Genomic DNA, 20,595 nt, shown 5'->3' on the forward strand with positions numbered 1-20,595 from the left:
CATGCATTTAATTTGGCACTTAAAACTATTTAGGTACTATAAGGGACTGTACTTTGTTTATCAGAGTAGGGGGTGGGGGTGGTTGGGTGTGACTTGTTTTTTGTTTGTTTGTTTTTACTTTATTAAGGCCCCTTCCTGGAACCATATTAATTTCCCTTGAACCTTCCTGAGTATCTGGTGGAAATGCATGACACACCCTTAACCATAAATACCCAGATTTCAAAGTTTATGGCTGGTTATGGTGATTTTTAAAGAAAACATGCCTTTAAAATTTCAAGTATTCAAACTTAATACAAAAATACAACCATTTAAAGCTGAATGTCCCTTCTCTAAACCAAATCAAAAAACATAACTCACTCCCCAGTGCTTATATATATATTAATAAAGTCTATCTTCACCATATCATAAATAACAAACAGTCCCTAAGCGTTATATCAACATTTATTCAGAAATGTCCTAATTTTGTAGTTATTCAGTAATATTATGTCATCGTGAGTGTGCGCGCGTGCTGGAGGCATGGATGTATTATGGCTGAAAATAGGTCAGTGAGTTTCTATGTTTCAGGAGCAACGGGAGCAACACGCTGACATTCGTGTACGTCATCAGTGGGCGTGACTTTGAGTATTGCAGCCAATCCCGTGTCTCCATTCGTTGATGGGCGTGTCATCCATTCAGTGCACAGGGAACGAAGCCAGTTTGAATAAATAACAAAGTTAGCTTGTCAGCTAGTTAGCAACTTCTGGTATGTCAGCGTATGTGTTCATTTCAAAGGATAATTTAATGTAATTCGGTATCAGTGACCATTTGGATGTCGAAAACTTTTCAGATGTACTTAACATGTTATACGTTTTGTAGTTATTTGTCTTTATCTTTAGAGTGTTACAGTAATTTCGGTGTTTGGCTAGCATTAGCTATGATAACCAACCTAACTTTCTGTCTTTGCTAGCGGCTAGCTAACAGTTAGCTAGAGGAGCCAATCATGTAAGTTTGTTTATTCATTTTCGTTAAGTTTGCACCATGTCTTTGTTTTAGAAATGGCGTCGTTAATGGCGACAGAACCAGCGATATGCCCGCCGGGTGCAATAGCAGCAGCGGAGTCCATAGTGCCAGCTTGTATGTTTGCACCGGACCGGGGGTGTGCTGACGATCCAGCCGGCGGAGAGGGCTTTGAAGACGGCGAGGGTACAAACGGCGAGTCCGCGGATCATTTAGATTTAAGCAGCAAGGTGGGCCTCACTGTAAACTGCACATAGTAACGTGTATGTTTTAAAATGTTACAGTCAGACAGTTGTTGGTTTCGATTCTGTGAAGGAATGCTGTGAGGATAACATTGCGAAATCTCTGTTGCACGTAAACTGCACGCAGCGTATTTTGTGCTGGCTGTGCAAAACACCAGAGAGTGACACGTATATTGCACTACGTATGTAACTGTATCCAGCTGCCAGGTTTCCCAGCCATGGAGTATACACTCTCGATATGCTAAAGCTACAATTATTTGTATAGTTGCGAAAAGAGAAGCCAGGGGCATCAATCTGAATTTGCGAAACGAAACCTTATTGACTGGTTTACATTGCGAATAGCTTTGAAATGAATATATACTACATATGTGTGTATATATACTAATTCAAGATATGAGATTCAGTTTCTCATTTTTCTTTTACATATGCTTGCATGAAACATAAGAAATACTGTTATCCCAGCCAACAGCTGTGCAGTAGAAAATAATATGTTAAAATAATTATCTATGTATATCTACAAACTTCCTGTGAAAAACAATCCTACTAAAACTTGCACAGAAGCATCAAACACATAGCAGCACTGGCATTTAAGTGTTTTTATTCAAAGGTTCAATATATTCAAAGTGCCCAGTGCAAGACAGGTCCACAGACAAGGGGTCGACAGATTATCAGCCTGGCTGATTGTTGGAGCCGATATTTAGCATTTTGCAGATTAAAAAGTTCAATGAAAGTGTCACCACGTGAGGAACTTTTTCTTTGTAAAATCTCAGGGAGCTTTTTTTATTTAAGTTTTTTAACATGACTTCATAAAAAAAGTTGCTGGGAACCTGCTGTATGTGATGTAGAGTGTTTCAGTTTTGATTAAACATGTGTTAAAGGCATTTAAACAAAGTTTTGTGTTGGAGTTTGTTATACTCCACTGTTGACTCGGAGGAGGGAACAGTTTTAAATAATCCTGATTGACTGTGGATAGAATCTGTTTTGCATTCTGCTGGATTTTTGGCAGTGTTGCTATGGTATCTCTTCAATACACAATGTTGATACAACCCAAAAATTGCAAGAATCATAGTACACCAACTTCAATTTGTAATTAGTTGAAGTTGTGACCTTAAGACACTCACAAAAGACTTTTTTGACTCTGTGTTTTCTCTTATTTGACCTTTTCTCTCGTCTCTCACTTTTCAGCTGGTCCTAGTTAGTCCAACAGCGCAACAGTACGATTCATTACTACGGCATCTGAGGGAGCAGATAGATGAGGGCTGCGGAGAGACAATCTATGTGGTTGGGATGGGCTCAGGTAAGTGTAACTATTTTTTGAACAACTTAAAGATGATGTCTTTAATTGAGCGTACATTTGGGTCCACCGAACAGTTTCATTTAATTTTTATTCGTGCATTCATGTTAATGCACAGCAGTCCCATTCACAATTGAAATCAGACGCATTCCATGACTAAAAAAGAGCAGGGAGAAGAAAAAAATCCTATTTTGCCTTCTTCTTGGAACATAAATAGACAAAAAAGTAGATGGTCTGTCGATTAAAGTCATTAAACAATGACCACTTAAGAAAAAGAAGAAATAAGAATCAATAGTTACACACAATAAGTCAACAAGGGGACACATTCTACCAATGACTTCATATAGTCTAACATTCTTGAAACATTTTCTTTATAAAATATTTATACAGCCCTTTAAATCGTTCTGCAGAGAATTCCATTGTTTTGTCGCATCTGCTGAGATACAGAATTGCTTTGATGTAGTTCGTGCAAACTGGTGCTTAAAGGGAAATTTTCTTCTGTGATTCTCATCTTCTGAAAATAAAAACAAATAACTTTTGTAAATATTCTGTAAATACTCTGCTTTTTGCTCTATACAGTGATTCAACAGAATGTAAGTTAAGATCTGTCATGGAATATGATTTGTTATTATGAGCATTTGACAAATAAAACCTTTTGTAATTTTGACATCTTAAAAGAAAGCAGCAGGCAGTGCTATAATAATAATAATAATAATCATAATAATCTTCATTTGTATAGCACCTTTTATATAAAAAATGCAGCCCAACGTGCTTTACAACAAAAAGTGCTGCTCAACATAACATGTTTGGGTTTTAGTGATTCTTTGCAGATCTTTTTTATGTTCACTTGAAGAGTTTAGAGATCCAGACAGTTATGTTCTACAGAGTATGTGCTGTTTGTCCACAGTATTTAATTGACACATTTCTGGATCTTCCATACAGTAAGATGGATGGAAATGCGTGTGTTCGGAGTAGGTCAAAGGTAAAAGCTTCTGTTGGTAGATTCAGAGGTTAAAATGTTAACTTAGATCAGGGATACTCCTCTTGCTGCTTTTGAGAAATAAGAGGAGGGCCAGGGGCCAGTTAATAAAAAAGAAATATCTATATATATTTCTGTTTATCAAATAAAACTAAAATACATTAAAAATAAAGTCAAAACAATCTTTAAATTTTTCATTGAATTGCCTGTTTTCAACCATTTGACATTTGTTTTCTTCACTCATCTTTGCCAAGAGGCAAATCCAATCACAGTAGCCCCGCACAGGTCAGCCATACACAGAAGCGTTTTTAATTATTTAATGACATTCGGACCTTAGAGCCCCTATGATCCCTTGGCATTTTTTGTGAATTTGGAAAAAAAAGCTTTATTTTGATGCCTTTTTATGCACTTTGGTACCTTATTTACATTCAAGTGAATCGATTTGTTTTCATTGTGATTTAGGAAATGGTTGGCAGGCCACCAGCAGTTGGCCTGCAGGTCATACGTTTTGTATCACTGTCCTAGAACAACCTTCTCTTGTGCTCTCAGCCCTGATTAAACCTTAACTGATGCTCTAGTGGCCTCTAGGCTTTTATGTGCATAAACATTAGCTGGTAGTGCTTTCACAGTGTCAGATAATTGTAATCGATGTAAAAAAAAATGTTTCATCACTTTCATGATCACCCCTTATATAAATTACTGTTTCTAAAATTAACTCAAAGTTAAATAAAATCTGAATGGAAACTCATTATCATTATTGACAAAAAAGATGAGACTAAAATGCACTGAGAAATAGAAAAGATGAGTGGACAGTTGATTGAACGATGAAACCTTTCTTGTATTTTACAGTTTCAAGTGTCCAGAGATTTTGTCGACAATAGTCGATTTGAGTTTAGAACCAGATTTGGATACGCTTATCCTTCAAACAGACCTTTGATGTCAACACTAGACTTGCCAAAAAGAGCACTATTGGCAGTAATCTTTTGACAGCACCAGGGATTTTTTCAAATTAAATTATTATTATTATTAGTTTACCCTTTTTACATTTTACCAGCCAGCTCTGTTCTTTGAATCAAATTGCTAAAATCAAGGCAAAATTTGCTAACATGTTGTGTAAGACTGAGATATTGTTATACATCTGTAAAAGTGACTTGGGCAAGTAGCTTTTCAGTAAATAAAAGAATAAAAGGCCAAGCCAACATTGTGTAGTAGAGCCATCTCTTGTGTCCGCTGTGGCCCGGTGTGTCCTCCCACACAGCTCACCCCATTTGTTTGCTGTTTAGTTTTCATGCTGAAACAGTCCGCCCCCACACACAACCACAAGGGCTTTTGTCGTGAACCAGAGATATTTTTGTCTGTTACAGCAACATGTGTGACCCATGTGGCCTGTTGGAGGGTCAAAGTGCATGTGTGAAAGAGTGTCATTTTTCCTTACTCAGCACAGGGAGTATCACTACTTCATGTCTGGATGCCTGGACGAGCAGCCATCTGTCTGGCCTGTTGACCTTAGTGGCTCTTTCTGTTTGTCAGGCTGATATGATAAGGTTTTCTGTCCACTTAGTGGTAGTGCTGTTTGTATTGAGTGATGCAGCAGTGAGGTACTTTAACCCTTTAAAACCTGAGCAAATTTACTGGATTTCTTTCAAAAACATAACAAGAAACAACCTAACAAGAAATTAAAGTAAAAAAATGCTATAAATAAATAAACAAATAACAAAAATAACAGTAACAATAATAATAATTATAATAATTTTAAAAAGCCCCCCTTTTATACATTTAAAAATAATTTTCTCTCCCTCACATTAAAAGTATTTTTCAGGTCATTTTTTGTCTTTTTCTAATTTTTTGCAATTCTTGGGACATTTTGTGCAAAATTGCTAATTGGCATTATCACCATGTTTTCAGAGAAATCAACCCAATTCACCCAGGTTTCAAAGGTTTAAATGCTTGTGAAAGATGTCTAAATGCGCCACAATAAAACTGCTGTCGATTCAGGTTTCAAAAGGTTGACCTTAAAGCAAGGGGAAAATTGACATTTACTAAAAAACCACACACCTCTTAGAAGATGAAGCACTTCATTTTTACACTCCATTGTTGTAACATTACACACATAGGCCCAAAACACATGCAAACATGGACCTATAGACCCATAGACATGCATTCAATACAGAAGTGTCAGAGTAAAGGGGCTGAGCTGCCTCATAGGCTGTCCTCCAAGCAGTTTGGGGGGTTTGTGCATGCCCACGATATGCGACTAAATCAATTCCCATTAATTTTGTAATGGAAGCAACTGATTCCCTGTACAAAGCATACTGGGATACCTGCAATGCGGACCAAGCTGGCGACGCAATGAGAAAGAACAATTTAAAAAATTCAAACAAAGCTCAAATCAACTCAGCCACTCAAGCTGCAGCTCCAGTGACTCTCTGAACAGCTCTAAATAATTCCAGGAAATACTAAAGTGAAACTTTCTCTGGTTGAGAATGGGTGTGGGTGTGTGTGTGTGTGTGCTGTGGCTGGATATAAGTGACCAGTGAGGCAGGGTAAATGCAAATTGAGGTGATATGGTTCCATAAGTCTCTACAGTTAGTTGCTGCCGCCTGTACTGTACCTCCACTATGTAGTAATGGATGACTAAATCTGCCCTTATTGGTTTGCATCTGAAGCTAACTGGTTATGATACAGTCACGTTGGGTGACATCATGGTCACAGTAAATAATACTCTCTCGTATCCACACTACACCCACTCCCATAAACCACCTGTTTAGTTACACTGTCTTCTACAACGTTTGTCTCCAGCGTGGTATTTGTCCTCCTGGTCCCCACCCTGTCATAGAGCAAGCTACAGACATTGCCAGGGCGAGCCTTTACATGAACCCTCACATCTGCAGACATGCTTGTAAAGTTTATGCGCATTATTCTGTAGGCCACTGATATTACATACATAAAATATCAGATCATCGTCTCTCATGCATCAGAGTAACTCTCTTTTCTTCCTCTTTCACCCTCTTCCTTTTTCCTCCCACCTGTCCTCTCTCTGTTTAGATGGAGGTGACTACGGTCTGGATGAGAAGGACATGGAGGCGTCGGTAGCCACGGTGCGGTCGCTGTGCGAACAGATTGAGGCTGACCTGATCTTGTTGAGAGAGAGGGCAGACACCGGCGGAAAGATTCGGGACTACCTCATCCGCCGGCGTGTGGGCGAGCAGGATTTCCTGGAAGTCAGGTAGAATTAATTCGTCTTCATCTGTGTGGTGTGGGTTTTGTTTCCATTTTTTTGAAAAATGGTAGTTTGTATTTTAATTTTATTTTATTTAACCCATATACATGTTCATTAACAGCAACACCATGTTAAAATAAAATAACAAAAATACAAGAACAGGAACAGAGAGAGTCATTAGATTAAAAAGGTGCAGGCTGAATTAAAGCATGAACAGACAGAGAGAGGATGTGTACCAATATAACATGTTTTTCCTCTGTCCTGATACGAGTCATTCTTATTCTTTTTCTCCTTCATCTGGTCTCCAGAGTGGCGGTGGTGGGGAACGTGGATGCGGGGAAGAGCACTCTGCTGGGGGTTTTGACCCACGGTGAGCTGGACAATGGCAGAGGCTTTGCTCGCCAGAAGCTCTTCAGGCACAAACATGAAATGGAGAGTGGCAGGACCAGCAGCGTGGGCAATGACATCCTGGGTTTTGATCAGGAGGGACAGGTGAGCTGATGCCAGTGCTCAGGGCTTACTCCATGATCAGTGGGTGCGCATGGCGATTGCAAAATATAAAGCAGGAAAGCCCCTATGCTACGTTTTCCAGTTTTCTACCGCTTTAACCCTTAGGGACTGTTTGTTGCATTTGACATGCTTTTCATTCTTCATTTTTTGATAATTTTGGCTGTGTTTATACATCTGGCATCACTTCTGGCAAGATTGTGTGTTTTTGTTTGATCATTGAATCTCCGGCTCAGCTCCTACAGTAAGTCTAAAATACACTGTGTAAACAAAATTGTTACATTCATACTGTTAAGTGCAAAAAACGTGCCATTGAAACCCATTCAAACTATATATAAATATTTGACATTTATAAAAAATAACTCAAAGTAGAAAATTATATTAATGTGTAATATTTTTTTAAGCTTTATTTTGAAAAGCACATTTTGTTTGCAGTGCAATACGAATGTGTAATATCAAAGCAGGCCCTAAGGGTTAATAGAAGACATTTGGACTAAAAACCACATATCAAAAACAATGCTTGGAGATACCTTGTTTTGACAGTAAAATCGTATTTATTGTTGTTTTCTACTAGTAGATAGCTCTGTTGATTCTTCGAAGTGTGAAATAATTGTGAGCTGTCAAACCCTTTCAGCAAAAATATATACATCATTAGACTGTCTACAGTTGTTTGGTGGCATGACACCAAAACATATACTGTATGTCAGCAGAGCCTCTCACATTACTCACAGCTGTGCCGTATAGACATGATTATAATGTGGAGGAGGAAGAGACGTTGTTATGCTGAAAATCCAGATACATGGACATCTGGACATTATTATCTGACAGAAAGCATTATTCTAACTGTATTGTCCTGTCAGTATAATTCCTAACGAATATATACATATTTCTTGTAATGAAGGCAGCAAATATTTGAAATACATTTTCCATTCACATTAAATAGCAGCACACTGTGAAGAAATTGCAGAAATGTAACTTTTTAAAAAGTTTGTTGGACACTGAATCTTTTTTTTTTCTGTCTTTTGGAGTTTTGTTCTGCTCTTGTTTCCAGTTCTCTCACACACTTTAAGTCATGTTCTATTCTGTCTGCTCTGCTCCTGTAGGTGGTGAACAAGCCAGACAGCCACGGCGGCGGCCTAGACTGGACCAAGATCTGCGAGAAATCCTCAAAAGTCATCACTTTCATTGACCTCGCTGGCCATGAAAAGTACCTCAAGACCACAGTCTTCGGCATGACGGGACACCTGCCTGATTTCTGCATGCTCATGGTGAGAGAGCGTTGGGAAATTGTGTTTGCTTTCTTGTTGCTTAGTCCTTGGGTTGTCCATTTTCAAATTCCTGTTCAAATCTCCAAGAAAACCAACAATAGATAATTAAAAAGATCCCTCCTCTGTTCCCCTCTTCCTCCTCTCTCTCTCGTCTCAGGTCGGCAGTAACGCTGGCATCGTTGGCATGACCAAAGAGCATCTGGGTCTGGCTCTGGCCCTAAATGTGCCAGTTTTTGTAGTTGTTACCAAGATAGACATGTGTCCAGCCAACATCCTGCAAGGTAAACACCCCCCCCCCCCACTGTGCTACCTATTAAAGTCATCGGGCTCTGACACACCAAACTAATAGCTGGCTGTCGATGAGCATCTGTCACCAAACTTTTTGTTGTGTTTGTGTTTGTGTTTTGATGCACTGTTGCGCTGGTTGGCTCTTGTCGATTGTTTTTCGTCCAATTCAGCATGTTGAATCGGCGTCAGAGCTGGCGGAGCCCATTGATGGACTGATATCACTAGCCCATCTCACATAGTGATTGCATAATAGGGCCACTACAAAGTCCCATCTTTACACCACCCCTACACCAGAGGGATGTCGAAAGCTGTAAAGCCCTCTGAGGCAAATTGTGATCTGTGATAATGGGCTTTATAAATAAAATTGACTTGACTTGACATTTTTTCACAGAACCAAACAAGTGCGTGATTGTAGACACATCGGCTGAGCGAAAGGGGTGTGATGGAAAAGCGTTGTCGTCTTCTAGTGTGACATTTCACAGATGCTTCGGCAGCACTTAAAAAAAGAAATGAAATGGCAGCATGTCAATGACATCACTTACCATCCCCGCTGTATGACAGCCGATCTTGTCTTCTCCTTGAACCTGCGATTGTAATTTACTCGTTCAGGACCGTCAGGCGGAATATTTGTGCAACATTCACAGCTTCAACAGGCAGTGTAGTGAGGACACAGAAGTGAGGAAAGCAAACAAACTGCAAAAGTCAAGAGGAAGTGAGCTAAAAACTAACTTGGTATATTGGGTAATACTATCTTTTTTAGCCATTGAGCTCTTTAGCAGAAAGGGTTCATAATTGTTTATGTTGTTTGTTCACACATAGTAAATATCCTTTGTGTTTTTTTTTAACATCCAGTTGTATCGATAATGTGCTAAATGGCAAACTAGCATTTAGAATCTGTCCTTTTAGGTTTTTTTCCCCCTAAATAACTAATACAGACTACTCCTTTATGTTAGTTGGCCGTCAGCTCTAGTCTTTGGGGTGTGTTCAAGTGCAACTTTTTGGCCAAAAAAAGGTGATGTGAGGTGACGCATCAGTCAGCCTTCATTGCCACTAGTTCTTTGACATTGGTTTGGTGTGTCTAGGCCTTTAGACCTCCTAGTGTTTGATCCCAAAACAAGCTGTGTATTTGTTATAACTAACATTAGATCCCTGTACAGCTTCTGACAAAGTAAGATAAGTTATTGTTTGTGTTTCCGTATGTTTAGATTGCAAGTACAGCAAGAAGTCAGTTATTAATGAGAATAATATCTTGTTTCCAAAGCAGTAATTACATCAATTCTGCAACACAGCCATACGATACTTAGCACACTGTTGTTAAAAACAGTGTTTAGACACTAATTCCCTCTAATTCACTACTTGGCTGTGTTTTAATGATGGCGTGCATGAAACTCAGCACTCACTTATTCACTATAAAAGCCTCTTGGGGAAGGTTAGGAATCGTACCTCTAAACTGCTGCAAAGGTTTTAATGTGAAACAAAAGGAAGAAGAGTTGAGTTTGCATAAACAGTAAATCACTGCAAGAGCAAATTTAAAGAAGCAAATGGGAGCAGTTTAGAAAATGGGGAGTCTGCTAAAATATGATTAAATATGCTTTTAAGTGGGTAAGTTAGAAATTAAGGGCTATCTCTTATCCATTTCCCTAGTTCACTTTTTGCAGAATACTGTATGTGCTCCTTAAATCCATCTCCTCAGGAAGCATTTCACCGCTCTGCGTTTTGCAGCCTGTTCAGTCGTGCTCCTAGACGTGGTGACAGCCGGTGTTTTTGTTTAGAGAATTACTCGTGATGGATTTCTTGTTGATTTGTCTGTTTGTGTGTGTATCCGCAGAGACGCTAAAATTATTGCAGAGGTTATTAAAGTCACCAGGCTGCAGGAAAATCCCTGTGCTCGTTCAGAACAAGGATGATGTCATCGTCACAGCCTCCAACTTCAGCTCTGAGAGGTAAGAGGAGGGAAGAGCGATGTGAAGACTAAAATCAATTGATTGAGGAAGAAGAGAAACAAAGACTTTGTTTATTTAATCCTTATTTAAAACAGGTAGGCTCATTGAGGTCATGGCCTCTTTTAAGAGACCTACGTACATGAATTTGCATAATACAAGTTTGTATGGTCAGACAAAAAATAACACACCAGTAACATAAGTTTCACATTAAAACATTTTTCTGTATTTGTCAAATTATAATCTCTTACAGCAGCTGCCTCTTAGAAAAAAGAAAAAATAATAGTAATATTAAAAATAGTACATGCTTACATTTGATTATAACAATAAGTAATGGGGAAAAATTGTAATATTATTAAACAAGTAAACCCAAATTTAAAAATAAAAATAAAAAACAGTAAATAAGAATAGGTTTGTTTCAGGTAATATCTTATAGAGTTAGAAGATAGAAAAAGGAGGTGAAAAAGCTTACCTGTAGCCACACATCATAAGCTTTATCGACAGTGTTTGTGTAGATGTCCTCACCACCAGAAGGGGGAGACAAAAGTCCCACACTCCAGCTATAAAATAATCAAGTGAGAAAAGAGATTTCACCCCTAAAAATTTTGCAGCTCATTTTAATTTGTGAGGAGTTCTTCCAAGCTCTTTTCAAACATTTCATGTAAAATATCATGTGAAAGATTACACAAACATGTCACATTATCCTTAATAGAAATTTTTAAAAAATCCACAACTGTATACAAAATATATTTTCTTCCTATAATTCTTATTTAAATAGATGAAGATCATAGATTTTGTGAGAATAATGAAACTTCAGAATATAGAAATACAGGGAAATGTTGGGATGAATTATTGTTTCCACACTGCTGTTATGAAGAATTACTTATAAATTCAATAAATTACACAGAAGAGCTCAAAGATTTACAAATTTTAGCAAGTTCTGACTCCTCCTTAGTGTAATTATAGAAGAACATCAATACCTTTGGAGCCTTGATTTTTTATTTTAGGCCATAAGAGTGTTGCATTTCTACTTCAACATATTTCCTCTTACATCTTCAAAACATTTTGTCTTCAGTCGCAAATTTGTTTAAATATTTATTAGCTAGTTAAGCAATTTCTGTAGGGAGTCTGTCAAGGAGTCAGATGTCAGAGTCGGCTTAACAGCAGCATCCTTGAGGCTAGTAGAGCTTAAAAGTCTTGTTATGACACTTCAGCTTCAGCTGTAATTTCTGTATTGGCTCTGAAAGTTTGTCTTGTAAATCACGGTGTTAGATGGTAATATTTAACAGTCACACTTTACTCCTCTCTGCAGGATGTGCCCAATTTTTCAAATCTCAAATGTGACGGGGGAGAACATGGACCTTTTGAAGATGTTCCTCAACCTCCTCTCCTCGAGGACCAACTTTAGCAACGATGAGCCTGCTGAGTTCCAAATAGACGACACATACTCAGTACCGGTACGAAATCAAACACACACACAGCCATTTACTTATAGGTTTTTAATTTAAAGCATGGAAGTGGTTATCAACGGGGGCAACTAGACCGAACAGTCTGCAGTGGTCTAAATGTTAAAGTCGAGCCTTAAAGAGAGACAACAGCAGTTTGAGTATCTCTGCTGTTGCAGATTATTCCTGATGTGTCGTGTGAAAATGTTTTTGAGTGTAACACTGAACTGATTCTGTGCACTTGCTGTTAAAAAGCTGTATGTAAATGTAAAGCAGTCAGAGACCGCAGTTGGATTTGCACGGCGAGGCTGTCACTGCTTTTAACAGCAGAGCTGAATATAAAAACAAGCACACTGTGTGCTCTTCCACAACACATTTCACAGTATTAACGGCTTAAAGATTTTTTTCTTTAAATGCGGCTTGAGTAAAAGCTGTTGACAGTGGTGAAGACGGAGTAAATAGAGTTCTATCTGAGTACGGAAAGCAGAGTTGTGGGTGTTGTGTGAAAATTGATGATAAGGTGTGAAGTTTCACAGTTTGAATTGTTTGCATTTACACTTTTAGAAATCCTCATTGTGCAGACATAATTTATACACAGTGAGGAAGACTGTCTTTATAGATGAACGGTATGTGATTGTTGATCTTCTTTTTGCAGGGTGTCGGCACAGTAGTTTCAGGAACTACGTTACGAGGAATGATACGACTCAACGACACGCTGCTCTTAGGCCCAGACCCCCTCGGCACCTTCATCCCCATCGCTGTAAAATCAATCCACCGTAAGAGGATGCCTGTCAAAGAGGTCCGCGGTGGACAGACGGCGTCCTTCGCCTTGAAAAAGGTTTGGGGGAGAATTACTGATTTAATTACTGATATCACAGGATGTTTGAATGCTTTTTACCTTTTGCTAAAACAGCATACGGGCCACCTGACATAAAGTTTAAATTCTCCTGGAAAGAATAATTATTCTACAACTTTTGGACTTAATATGCATATGAATTAGTTTCCTCCTTTATAATCAGTTTTATAATACATGCAAATCCCAACGTGTGGGTTTAGGTCGTGTTCTGTCTCTAATTCTGGTTTGGCTTCATCACTTCTCCAGCTTTCTTCTAACTTCTGTTCCTGCTGGGTTTTCCTTTCATGTCTCAGATCAAACGTTCATCTATAAGAAAAGGTATGGTAATGGTTTCCCCAAAGTTGATGCCACAGGCCACCTGGGAGTTTGAGGCTGAGATTTTGGTGCTGCACCACCCCACAACGATATCCCCCAGATACCAGGCCATGGGTAAGTTTCAACACAGTCAGATCCCTTTTAACACAAATACACAAATGTCTTCAGTTCATTTTTCATAAGTCTTAAATGTATGACATAAACGGCACAATTTTATGATTTTTTTTTTGACATTGCATTGTTCAAGCCAAAAAACAGGTAACTTTAAAGAAAAAAGAAAGATAGACAGAGTACCACTTAATTTGCTGTCACCTAAGTCATGTTTCATATTACAGTAAATATTTGGGCAAAAATTCTCCCTAACCATAAGTAATTGGTGTCAGGTTTTTTTTCTTCATTTTTTCCCCCAATTTTGGTTAAAGTGAAATCTGATTTAATTCTGAGTTGCATTAAAACAAGTCTTAAATTCCACTTGCTGTAAGCTGTCAAACTTTGGTTTGATTAGTCTAATCTTCAGTACATTTTCGGGTGCAGTTTCACTTCGATATTGTGAGGTCTTGCTTAGACTAACTGGTTCACGCTCTGTCTCCATCACACCAGTTCACTGCGGCAGCATCAGGCAGACAGCCACCATCCTGACCATGAACAAAGACTGTCTGCGGACAGGGGACAAAGCCACAGTCCACTTCCGCTTCATTAAGACTCCCGAGTACCTGCACTGTGACCACAAACTGGTGTTCAGAGAAGGACGCACCAAAGCTGTGGGCACCATCACCAAGGCACTGAAGCTTATGGTAACTTCTCTATATAAGTGTTGCCTAATGTGCAGGTCAGCTGACTCTGAATGTGCTCGTGATTTCAGCTTCTTCAAGCAGTGAACACCCAGGCGGCAAAGGCTCAGCAGTCCAAGATGCAGGCCAGTAAGAAGACTTTTAAAGACGGCACAGCAGCCAGCGAGGAGGCTGGATCAACAGCACGGCCGCCTAGTCCAAACACAGCACAGCTACCAGTGAGTAAATCCGCGTTTATGAACCCTTTAATATACATTTTAAGAGAAAAAAATCAGACAGTGTTCACATTACAAACAAATTTAGCCCAAATCCAATGTTTTTGCTCTCATTTGATCTGAATTTTGTCAGAGTACTTTTCAGTCATCATGTAGTGTTACATCTGAATAAGTGAGTTCTAAATTGCCACAATGTATTTAATTTGCTGTCCATCTTTCTTTTTGTCGCACATTTCTGATTTCACAAATCTTTAAAATTACCACTGAACGTAATACTGTTCATTTACTTCATACTTATGGCATAGCAGTTACCTGTTGGTACAATGTAGATCACCAAATTTACCTTTATAACCATATTTGTACATAAAACCCACCTCTGTATCGGAGCACATATACACTGCTTACTTTCATACCTGCTTTCATGATGCTTGAATAAGAAAAAAAAAAAAAGACAAAAAAACTACGTTTGGTTAAAAGTGATCTAATAATATTTACTACTATACTATTTTTGTAATGCTGCTCCAATTTAATTTTATTCTATTTTATTTTTTTGTGACAAACTGAAGTGTTTGAATGTTGAACGTCGCCATTTAAAATGCTACCCGTTTGCTTTTCTTCCTGCTTTTAATTTCCTTAAATTTGCCACTTAGTTTCTCTTTCACCGTCCCCGCTCTCACCTTGTTTTCGCCTTCTTACTCTGACCATCATATCCTGCTTTCATCTCCACGTACGTTACACCTGTCCCCCTCCTCATTCCTTTTCATTTACTCACCTCACTCCTCCTCTGCCTTTCCTGCCCTTCACGCCTTTTCCTTCAACTAAAAACACTTTCTTTCTGCTGCCGTCTCTCGCTCTCTCCCTGTCTTGGCATGCTGCGTCAGACAGTGGCAGAGGAGGACGCTCTGTGTAAAGACAGCAACAAAGAGAACAAGGTAAAGATGTTTGTGCAGACTCTGGGAGTCATGATGAGGTCATGATGTCGTTTTGTTGTTGGTTTCTTCACTTTTTGAACTCTGTGAGCTTGTGCTAGTATGCATGCTCAGAAAACATAATAGTTTCATACCCAGTGCCTGAAGTGCCTCATCACTGAAGTACTTACTGAACTTGTTTTTGGTTTAGAAACAGCTGAGGTACTTTATTTAAAGAGAGGCAAAAAAATCAATGGCTTGTGCTGTTTTGTTTTTTTTCCACTCTCTTTCCTCGATTGTGCAAATCACTTACAGAATTTTAATGTGAAGTCCGAGTATTTGAAACTAATTTAGGTTTCTCCCTGGTCATGGAATAAAAAGTACAAATTTAACATTTGCCAAAAAGAATCAGCTTACCTGAAAGTGGTGGAGTGGTCTAGGGGTCGACCGATACTGTTTTTTCAGGGCCAGTATGGACAATTAGTACTTAGTGAGACCAGTAACTGATATTTCAAACCGATATGCATTTACATTAAAAATTAAAATCTTTCTGTTGATATTTAGAATTTGGAATATAAGAAACTACAACACAAAACTTTGTTTAAATGCCTTCAGCAAAAGTTAAATCAACAACAGTCATCATATACAGCAAGTTCCCTGCAACAGTTTTTCATAAAGTCAAGTGAAAACTGAAATAAAAATACATACATAATAACAGCTCCCTGAGCTTTTACAAAGTAAAAGTTCCTCCCATGCTGGTGCTTTCTTTGCACTTTTTAATTCATTAGTTTTATTGGAAATCATAAAATACAGATAATCTGCAAAATGCCGAATATTTGTACCAATAATCGTCCAGGCCGATAATCTGTCGACTCCTGGAGTTGTCTTTTGAAGCGGTCACAGGCACTCTGTCGAGAAAAACAAGATTTTCAATCTTTCTATTCTTTCCGTCTCGTTTTTCTCTCCGTCAAAAGAGCTTTGAACGCGTCAAAAGTCCACTCCACCTGTTAAGGTTCTTTTTGGCTCTTTTTTTTTAAAGCATTAAACCCACCACAGACCACAATTAACAGTTAACTCGACACACAATGAGCACGCCGGTCTAAATATATATTTTTTTAAATTTAACATTTGTTTTGAAAGTATTAGTATTTAAAAGGTTTGAAGACCGAGTTATAATCATTAAAATAATTTGTGCCATTTCAGGGTTTTCTGCAGTATATTAGTGGAGGTTGATTTTGTTTGTTTGTTTTGTTTGTTGATTTTGTAGAATTGAATAACTTATTAAAACTGAACTCGTCATAAAATTGAAACAGTTTTGGCTTCATGGTTTTTATGTCATTATTTAAAAGCCTTTTTGAACTATCTGAACAGAACTTTTATGGAGGTAACTTTTCTTTATGTTGTACTTTTTAAAAGTAATCTTTTTTTACAATCAATATTATAGTCACAATATTGAAATGCTAAATTTTACTTTAACCACCACTGTGCAGGAACATTTGCAACAGCATATGGGGTGAGGGATATGTTTGATTAAACAAAATTAAAAAATCTCCAACTTTGTACAAATATTAGTGTAAAGCCCTTCGCTCTAAATATCCTCCAAACGTGTAAAATAAAACGTGCACTTCAGCAACAACACTGTAAAAAATCCAGGGGAAATACTGCTTCTATTGAATATAATAATAAAGCAGAATTCCCACATCACAGGTAAAAATGTTTAGAATTAATGAATGATGAAACTGAAGGGGACTTAACTACCTCCACTAAAATATCCTGAGCAAACCCTGAATTTATGATTTTGAATTTTTTTCTCCCCTTAGGACAAACTTTAACCCATTCTTTACCCTCTTAACGTTTTCAGTTCAAAGCACGGGGAAATGCATCTTAACATCTGAGCTGCTGTGGATCAACCGCTTCTCCCCTCTGACTTCAGTTTATTTCTTACCTGATTTTCCGAAACATCTGGCTCACTGTGGCTTTTTCTGTACGTCTGCAGCTCAAGTCTGGGGGTGGAGGACGCAGGAGAGGCGGTCAGAGACATCGAGGGAAAGGACCGAACGCTGCATCGATCACCACATCGGTACCTGCGGGAGCAGCAGGCACAGCTTAGAAACACAACCTGTCATCTGTCCTCACCTCCTTCACAGGGAGGGAAAGTGACTGCATAGCCGGCTGGTGTTTGCACACAAAAACTGAATCCACATATTTCTAATATAAAACCAGAATTCAACAAGTTTTCTAATGAGAGTGAATTTTTTTCCACATGAAGCCAATTTGGAGCTTTTTTATGGGCTGCCGAGGAAAATGAAGTTTTATTGGGTTTGAGTTTTACTGCAGTTATCTGCAATTTGTAGATAGCATTATGTAACCTTTTCTATTTTAATACAAACATTTTTGGGGGTGTTCATCTTGTTTGTAGTTCATTGGAACTTCCTTTATAGCATTAAATGTTTTCACCAGCCAGCAGAGGCATCAGTCACTTTCCCTGCCTAAACTTTCTTCTTCATCCACCTGAGTTCACCTTCAGCAAACTTTGATTCATGCATCTTTTTTGGGATGGCACTGGGGTTGGAGACTACTCACTGTCACATCAGTCATTGATACGTAGACCGGGTTAAGTAGTTGAAAAACAGTATTTTTCTTTCACTTAGCTTCTCATCATTGAAACTGGCAGTTTGAATTCGCATTAGGAATCGACTGAACTGAAAGGGAATTAATGTCAACAGTAGATGTGTTAACGTCTGTGACATAAAGCAAGAAAGAAAAGAGATCACACCAGCCAGATACTCGTTAAATTTCGTAGTTCTGATGTTTGTTTACTCTACCATTTTGTTTGTTGGTGGCTAAAATTGTCTCCTAGATTTCCTGTGTCCGTGCCAGGGTTTGGTAAATTTTGTTGCCAGGCGAAACAAAAGTTATTGTCCTATCCCTGAGGAATATACTGCACTGCTCACCTGTCCTTAAACGTCGCGTAGATAAAGAGCAAATCGGCCTCTTATCCATTTTTGTCTTACACAGCAGACGTTAAAATCCTGCCATTAAAAGGTAATTTTATCCCTTCCTTTTTGAGCCAGCAGTTTTACTAAATCCAGGTTAAAGAGAAAAACTCAGCTTTTCCCCCAAAGTAATGTCAAAGTAGTGTCAAAGTGGCTTTGACGTGTGTTAAAGGAATATTTTACCTGCAAATGACTGTTTTTATGTCAGTTGTTCACTGCTTCTGACAGAGACTTTGTGAAGAAAACAGTTTTTCTTGAAAAGCCCAAAAAGGGGAATTGAAGACTTTTGGGACGACGTTAAACAACAGCAAAGCTATATCCGAACGTTTGTTTACGATCTATCAGAGTTCTTGCAGTCTAAAGCCAGTGTCATTTATCCAGCCGTACGCTCAGTATGTTTCAAAAACATGCGTTAAAGCGGTGCCCGAACATGCACTCTGCTTAAAATATTTGAAATAGAGGCATTTTAGCTAAAACGCACGTGTTTGGGAAATACAGAGCACACAATGGATGAACGAACTGCAGTTGCGTGTGTGTTTTGATATAGTTTTGCTGTTGACACACAGTTTCATTAACTACTTTTACTGAAAAGTGTTTTTTTTTCTTGGCCATTCAGTCCAACGTGAAGGTATGCAAGACAACAATTTCTGCACGCGCAACACTTTAGTCGTCACGCCGTTTTTTGGGGTGTTTTTTTTAAAGGGTCATTTTGCAGGTGAAATACTTGTACCAGTAAGACGGCACATGTCCGTGTGAAGCATCCCATTTAGCATGCGTAAGCACAACTTTCTTATTCTGATGCAGTCCGACTCTGAGCACCAAAAATCCAGAAACGCACAAAAATGATTCATTCAGTCATGGTGTCTTACACCTTAAATGTCAAAAGCCAAGTAAGAACATTTCTTAATTCACTAAAAAAATGATGCTGCTGTGAGTCTCTGCACATTATCTCTGTCGCCCTTCATATGAATAATATTTCCAAGCCTCAAGGGTCGAATCCAAATGTGAGACACAGGGAGTCAATGTTTTAATGTGACTCGGAGTTCAAATGTTTTTGGTACATACTGTATTAACAATTTGCAGATATTTTATAGGATTTAGTTTGGACTGCACAAGAACCAATTGGCCGGATAAACCATGTGACAGAAAGTGTGATGTTTTTGTTAAAGTTCTCAACACACCTTTCAGTAGTGCACAAGTACACAGTGCAAGACATCACTAATTGTCTCTGTTAAGCTAACATAAACCATTGACATAAACTAAAAACAGATCGAGCTTTCAAACGTTTTTACAAAAGACAACTAAAACATTTTGTTTGCATTTTCCAGCTTGTTTCATCAATGGTCTTCTTTCCTGTTTTTAGTTTATAGTAGAAAGGTAACTTCATGTTGTTTTTCAGTGTCGCAATTTGACAGTTTTTTTCTTTCCTAAAAACTCCAGTGTCCCGTTTTCCCGTACATGTTAAGATTTCATTCTGGCGAGTCTTGTCTGAAAGTCTTTTAGGCCACCAAATGACCTATTTTATGAAGATCACAAACATACCGAACTGGCAGAATAGTAGTCCTAACTTTTTTCTTTTCTTTTCTTTTTTTTTTTTTTGAAGGGACACATTTTTTGTGTATGTTTGTACAAAAGTACAACGATGTGCAGAAGAGCTCAAGATTTAAAAAAAGATGCCATTTAAATTAAGTGGTGCCAGTTTGTGTTGTAAATCCTTTTAAATAAAGATGTTATAGAAAACTAACGTGTGAATAGCAGTTCATACAGAAATTGAGTCTGACAGGAATGAGCTGAAAGGAGCCTGTGAGTGACATTTATGCAGAAAAAGTACATTTTTTATCATTCTATACTGTAACTTTTTTCTTTTTGCAGTTTTTTGATATACTACGCTAACTTTTTGCCATTTTGTACAGCATACTATAATTTGACTTTTGGCATTATAGATTTTTTTTTCATATACTTTTCATATACTTTCATATACATAACTTTTCTCAATATAGTATATGATGAACTTTTTTTTTCACTTTTTTACCATATTATACTATGATCATTTTCCAACATACCATACTGACTAGTCTTATTTTGCGCTTTTTTAACATACTATACAGCAGGGGTATTCAACTAAAATTCAGAGGGGTCCAGTAGCTAAAATTTCCTCCCAGCAAAGGTCCGAACCTCATACCTTAAATCAATATCAGGATTAATTGAACATTTTTACCTTGATTGCTATTAGTGAATGATTGTTTTGCTTTTTCTGATTTGCTATACTATGAGTTTTTTTGGACTTATTATAATGTGACTTTTTTGCACTTTCTCGACTTGCTATACTATGGCA

The 20,595-nt window shown here is 38.0% G+C and overlaps 1 protein-coding gene and 1 long non-coding RNA gene across 5 annotated transcripts in view; one reads left to right on the forward strand and one right to left on the reverse strand.

Annotated features, from left to right (window-relative positions):
* The first annotated feature begins 644 nt into the window (after positions 1–644).
* gtpbp1l (GTP binding protein 1, like) lies at positions 645–20,000 on the forward strand. Of its 4 annotated transcripts, none has more exons than XM_088074806.1 (15): positions 645–742; positions 1,033–1,226; positions 2,424–2,535; positions 6,557–6,737; positions 7,040–7,223; positions 8,342–8,506; positions 8,664–8,787; positions 10,623–10,737; positions 12,047–12,191; positions 12,835–13,017; positions 13,329–13,464; positions 13,951–14,129; positions 14,213–14,359; positions 15,238–15,288; positions 17,261–20,000. In XM_088074806.1, the coding sequence occupies exons 2-15, from the start codon at positions 1,035–1,037 to the stop codon at positions 17,372–17,374; spliced, it is 2,028 nt and encodes a 675-aa protein (XP_087930932.1). In that variant the 5' UTR covers positions 645–742; positions 1,033–1,034; the 3' UTR covers positions 17,375–20,000. The 4 variants fall into 4 exon arrangements, with proteins under 4 accessions (XP_087930932.1, XP_042341115.1, XP_042341116.1 ...); XM_088074814.1 differs by having other exon boundaries at positions 726–828; XM_042485181.2 differs by lacking the exon at positions 15,238–15,288.
* Positions 15,189–20,595, reverse strand: part of LOC148190050 (uncharacterized) — a 71,722-nt gene continuing 66,315 nt past the window's right edge. The window contains exons 2-3 of the long non-coding RNA XR_015775941.1: positions 17,210–17,348; positions 15,189–16,172 (exon numbers count right to left, since the gene is read on the reverse strand). This is a non-coding gene — a long non-coding RNA (uncharacterized LOC148190050). The remainder of the gene's footprint in view (positions 16,173–17,209; positions 17,349–20,595) is intronic.

Source organism: Plectropomus leopardus, chromosome 3 (assembly GCF_026936395.1).
Source record: "Plectropomus leopardus strain MGB_pleo_1.0 chromosome 3, ASM2693639v1, whole genome shotgun sequence".
Classification (NCBI taxonomy): Eukaryota; Metazoa; Chordata; class Actinopteri; order Perciformes; family Serranidae; genus Plectropomus; species Plectropomus leopardus.

Bases quoted from the DNA above. Each gene is read 5' to 3' on its own strand.
- gtpbp1l (XM_088074806.1), top strand. From the start codon at position 1,035: ATGGCGTCGTTAATGGCGACAGAACCAGCGATATGCCCGCCGGGTGCA. The intron at 6,738-7,039 runs GTAGAATTAATT...TCTGGTCTCCAG, and splicing joins CAGGATTTCCTGGAAGTCAG to AGTGGCGGTGGTGGGGAACG. The intron at 13,018-13,328 runs GTTTGGGGGAGA...TTCATGTCTCAG, and splicing joins CGTCCTTCGCCTTGAAAAAG to ATCAAACGTTCATCTATAAG.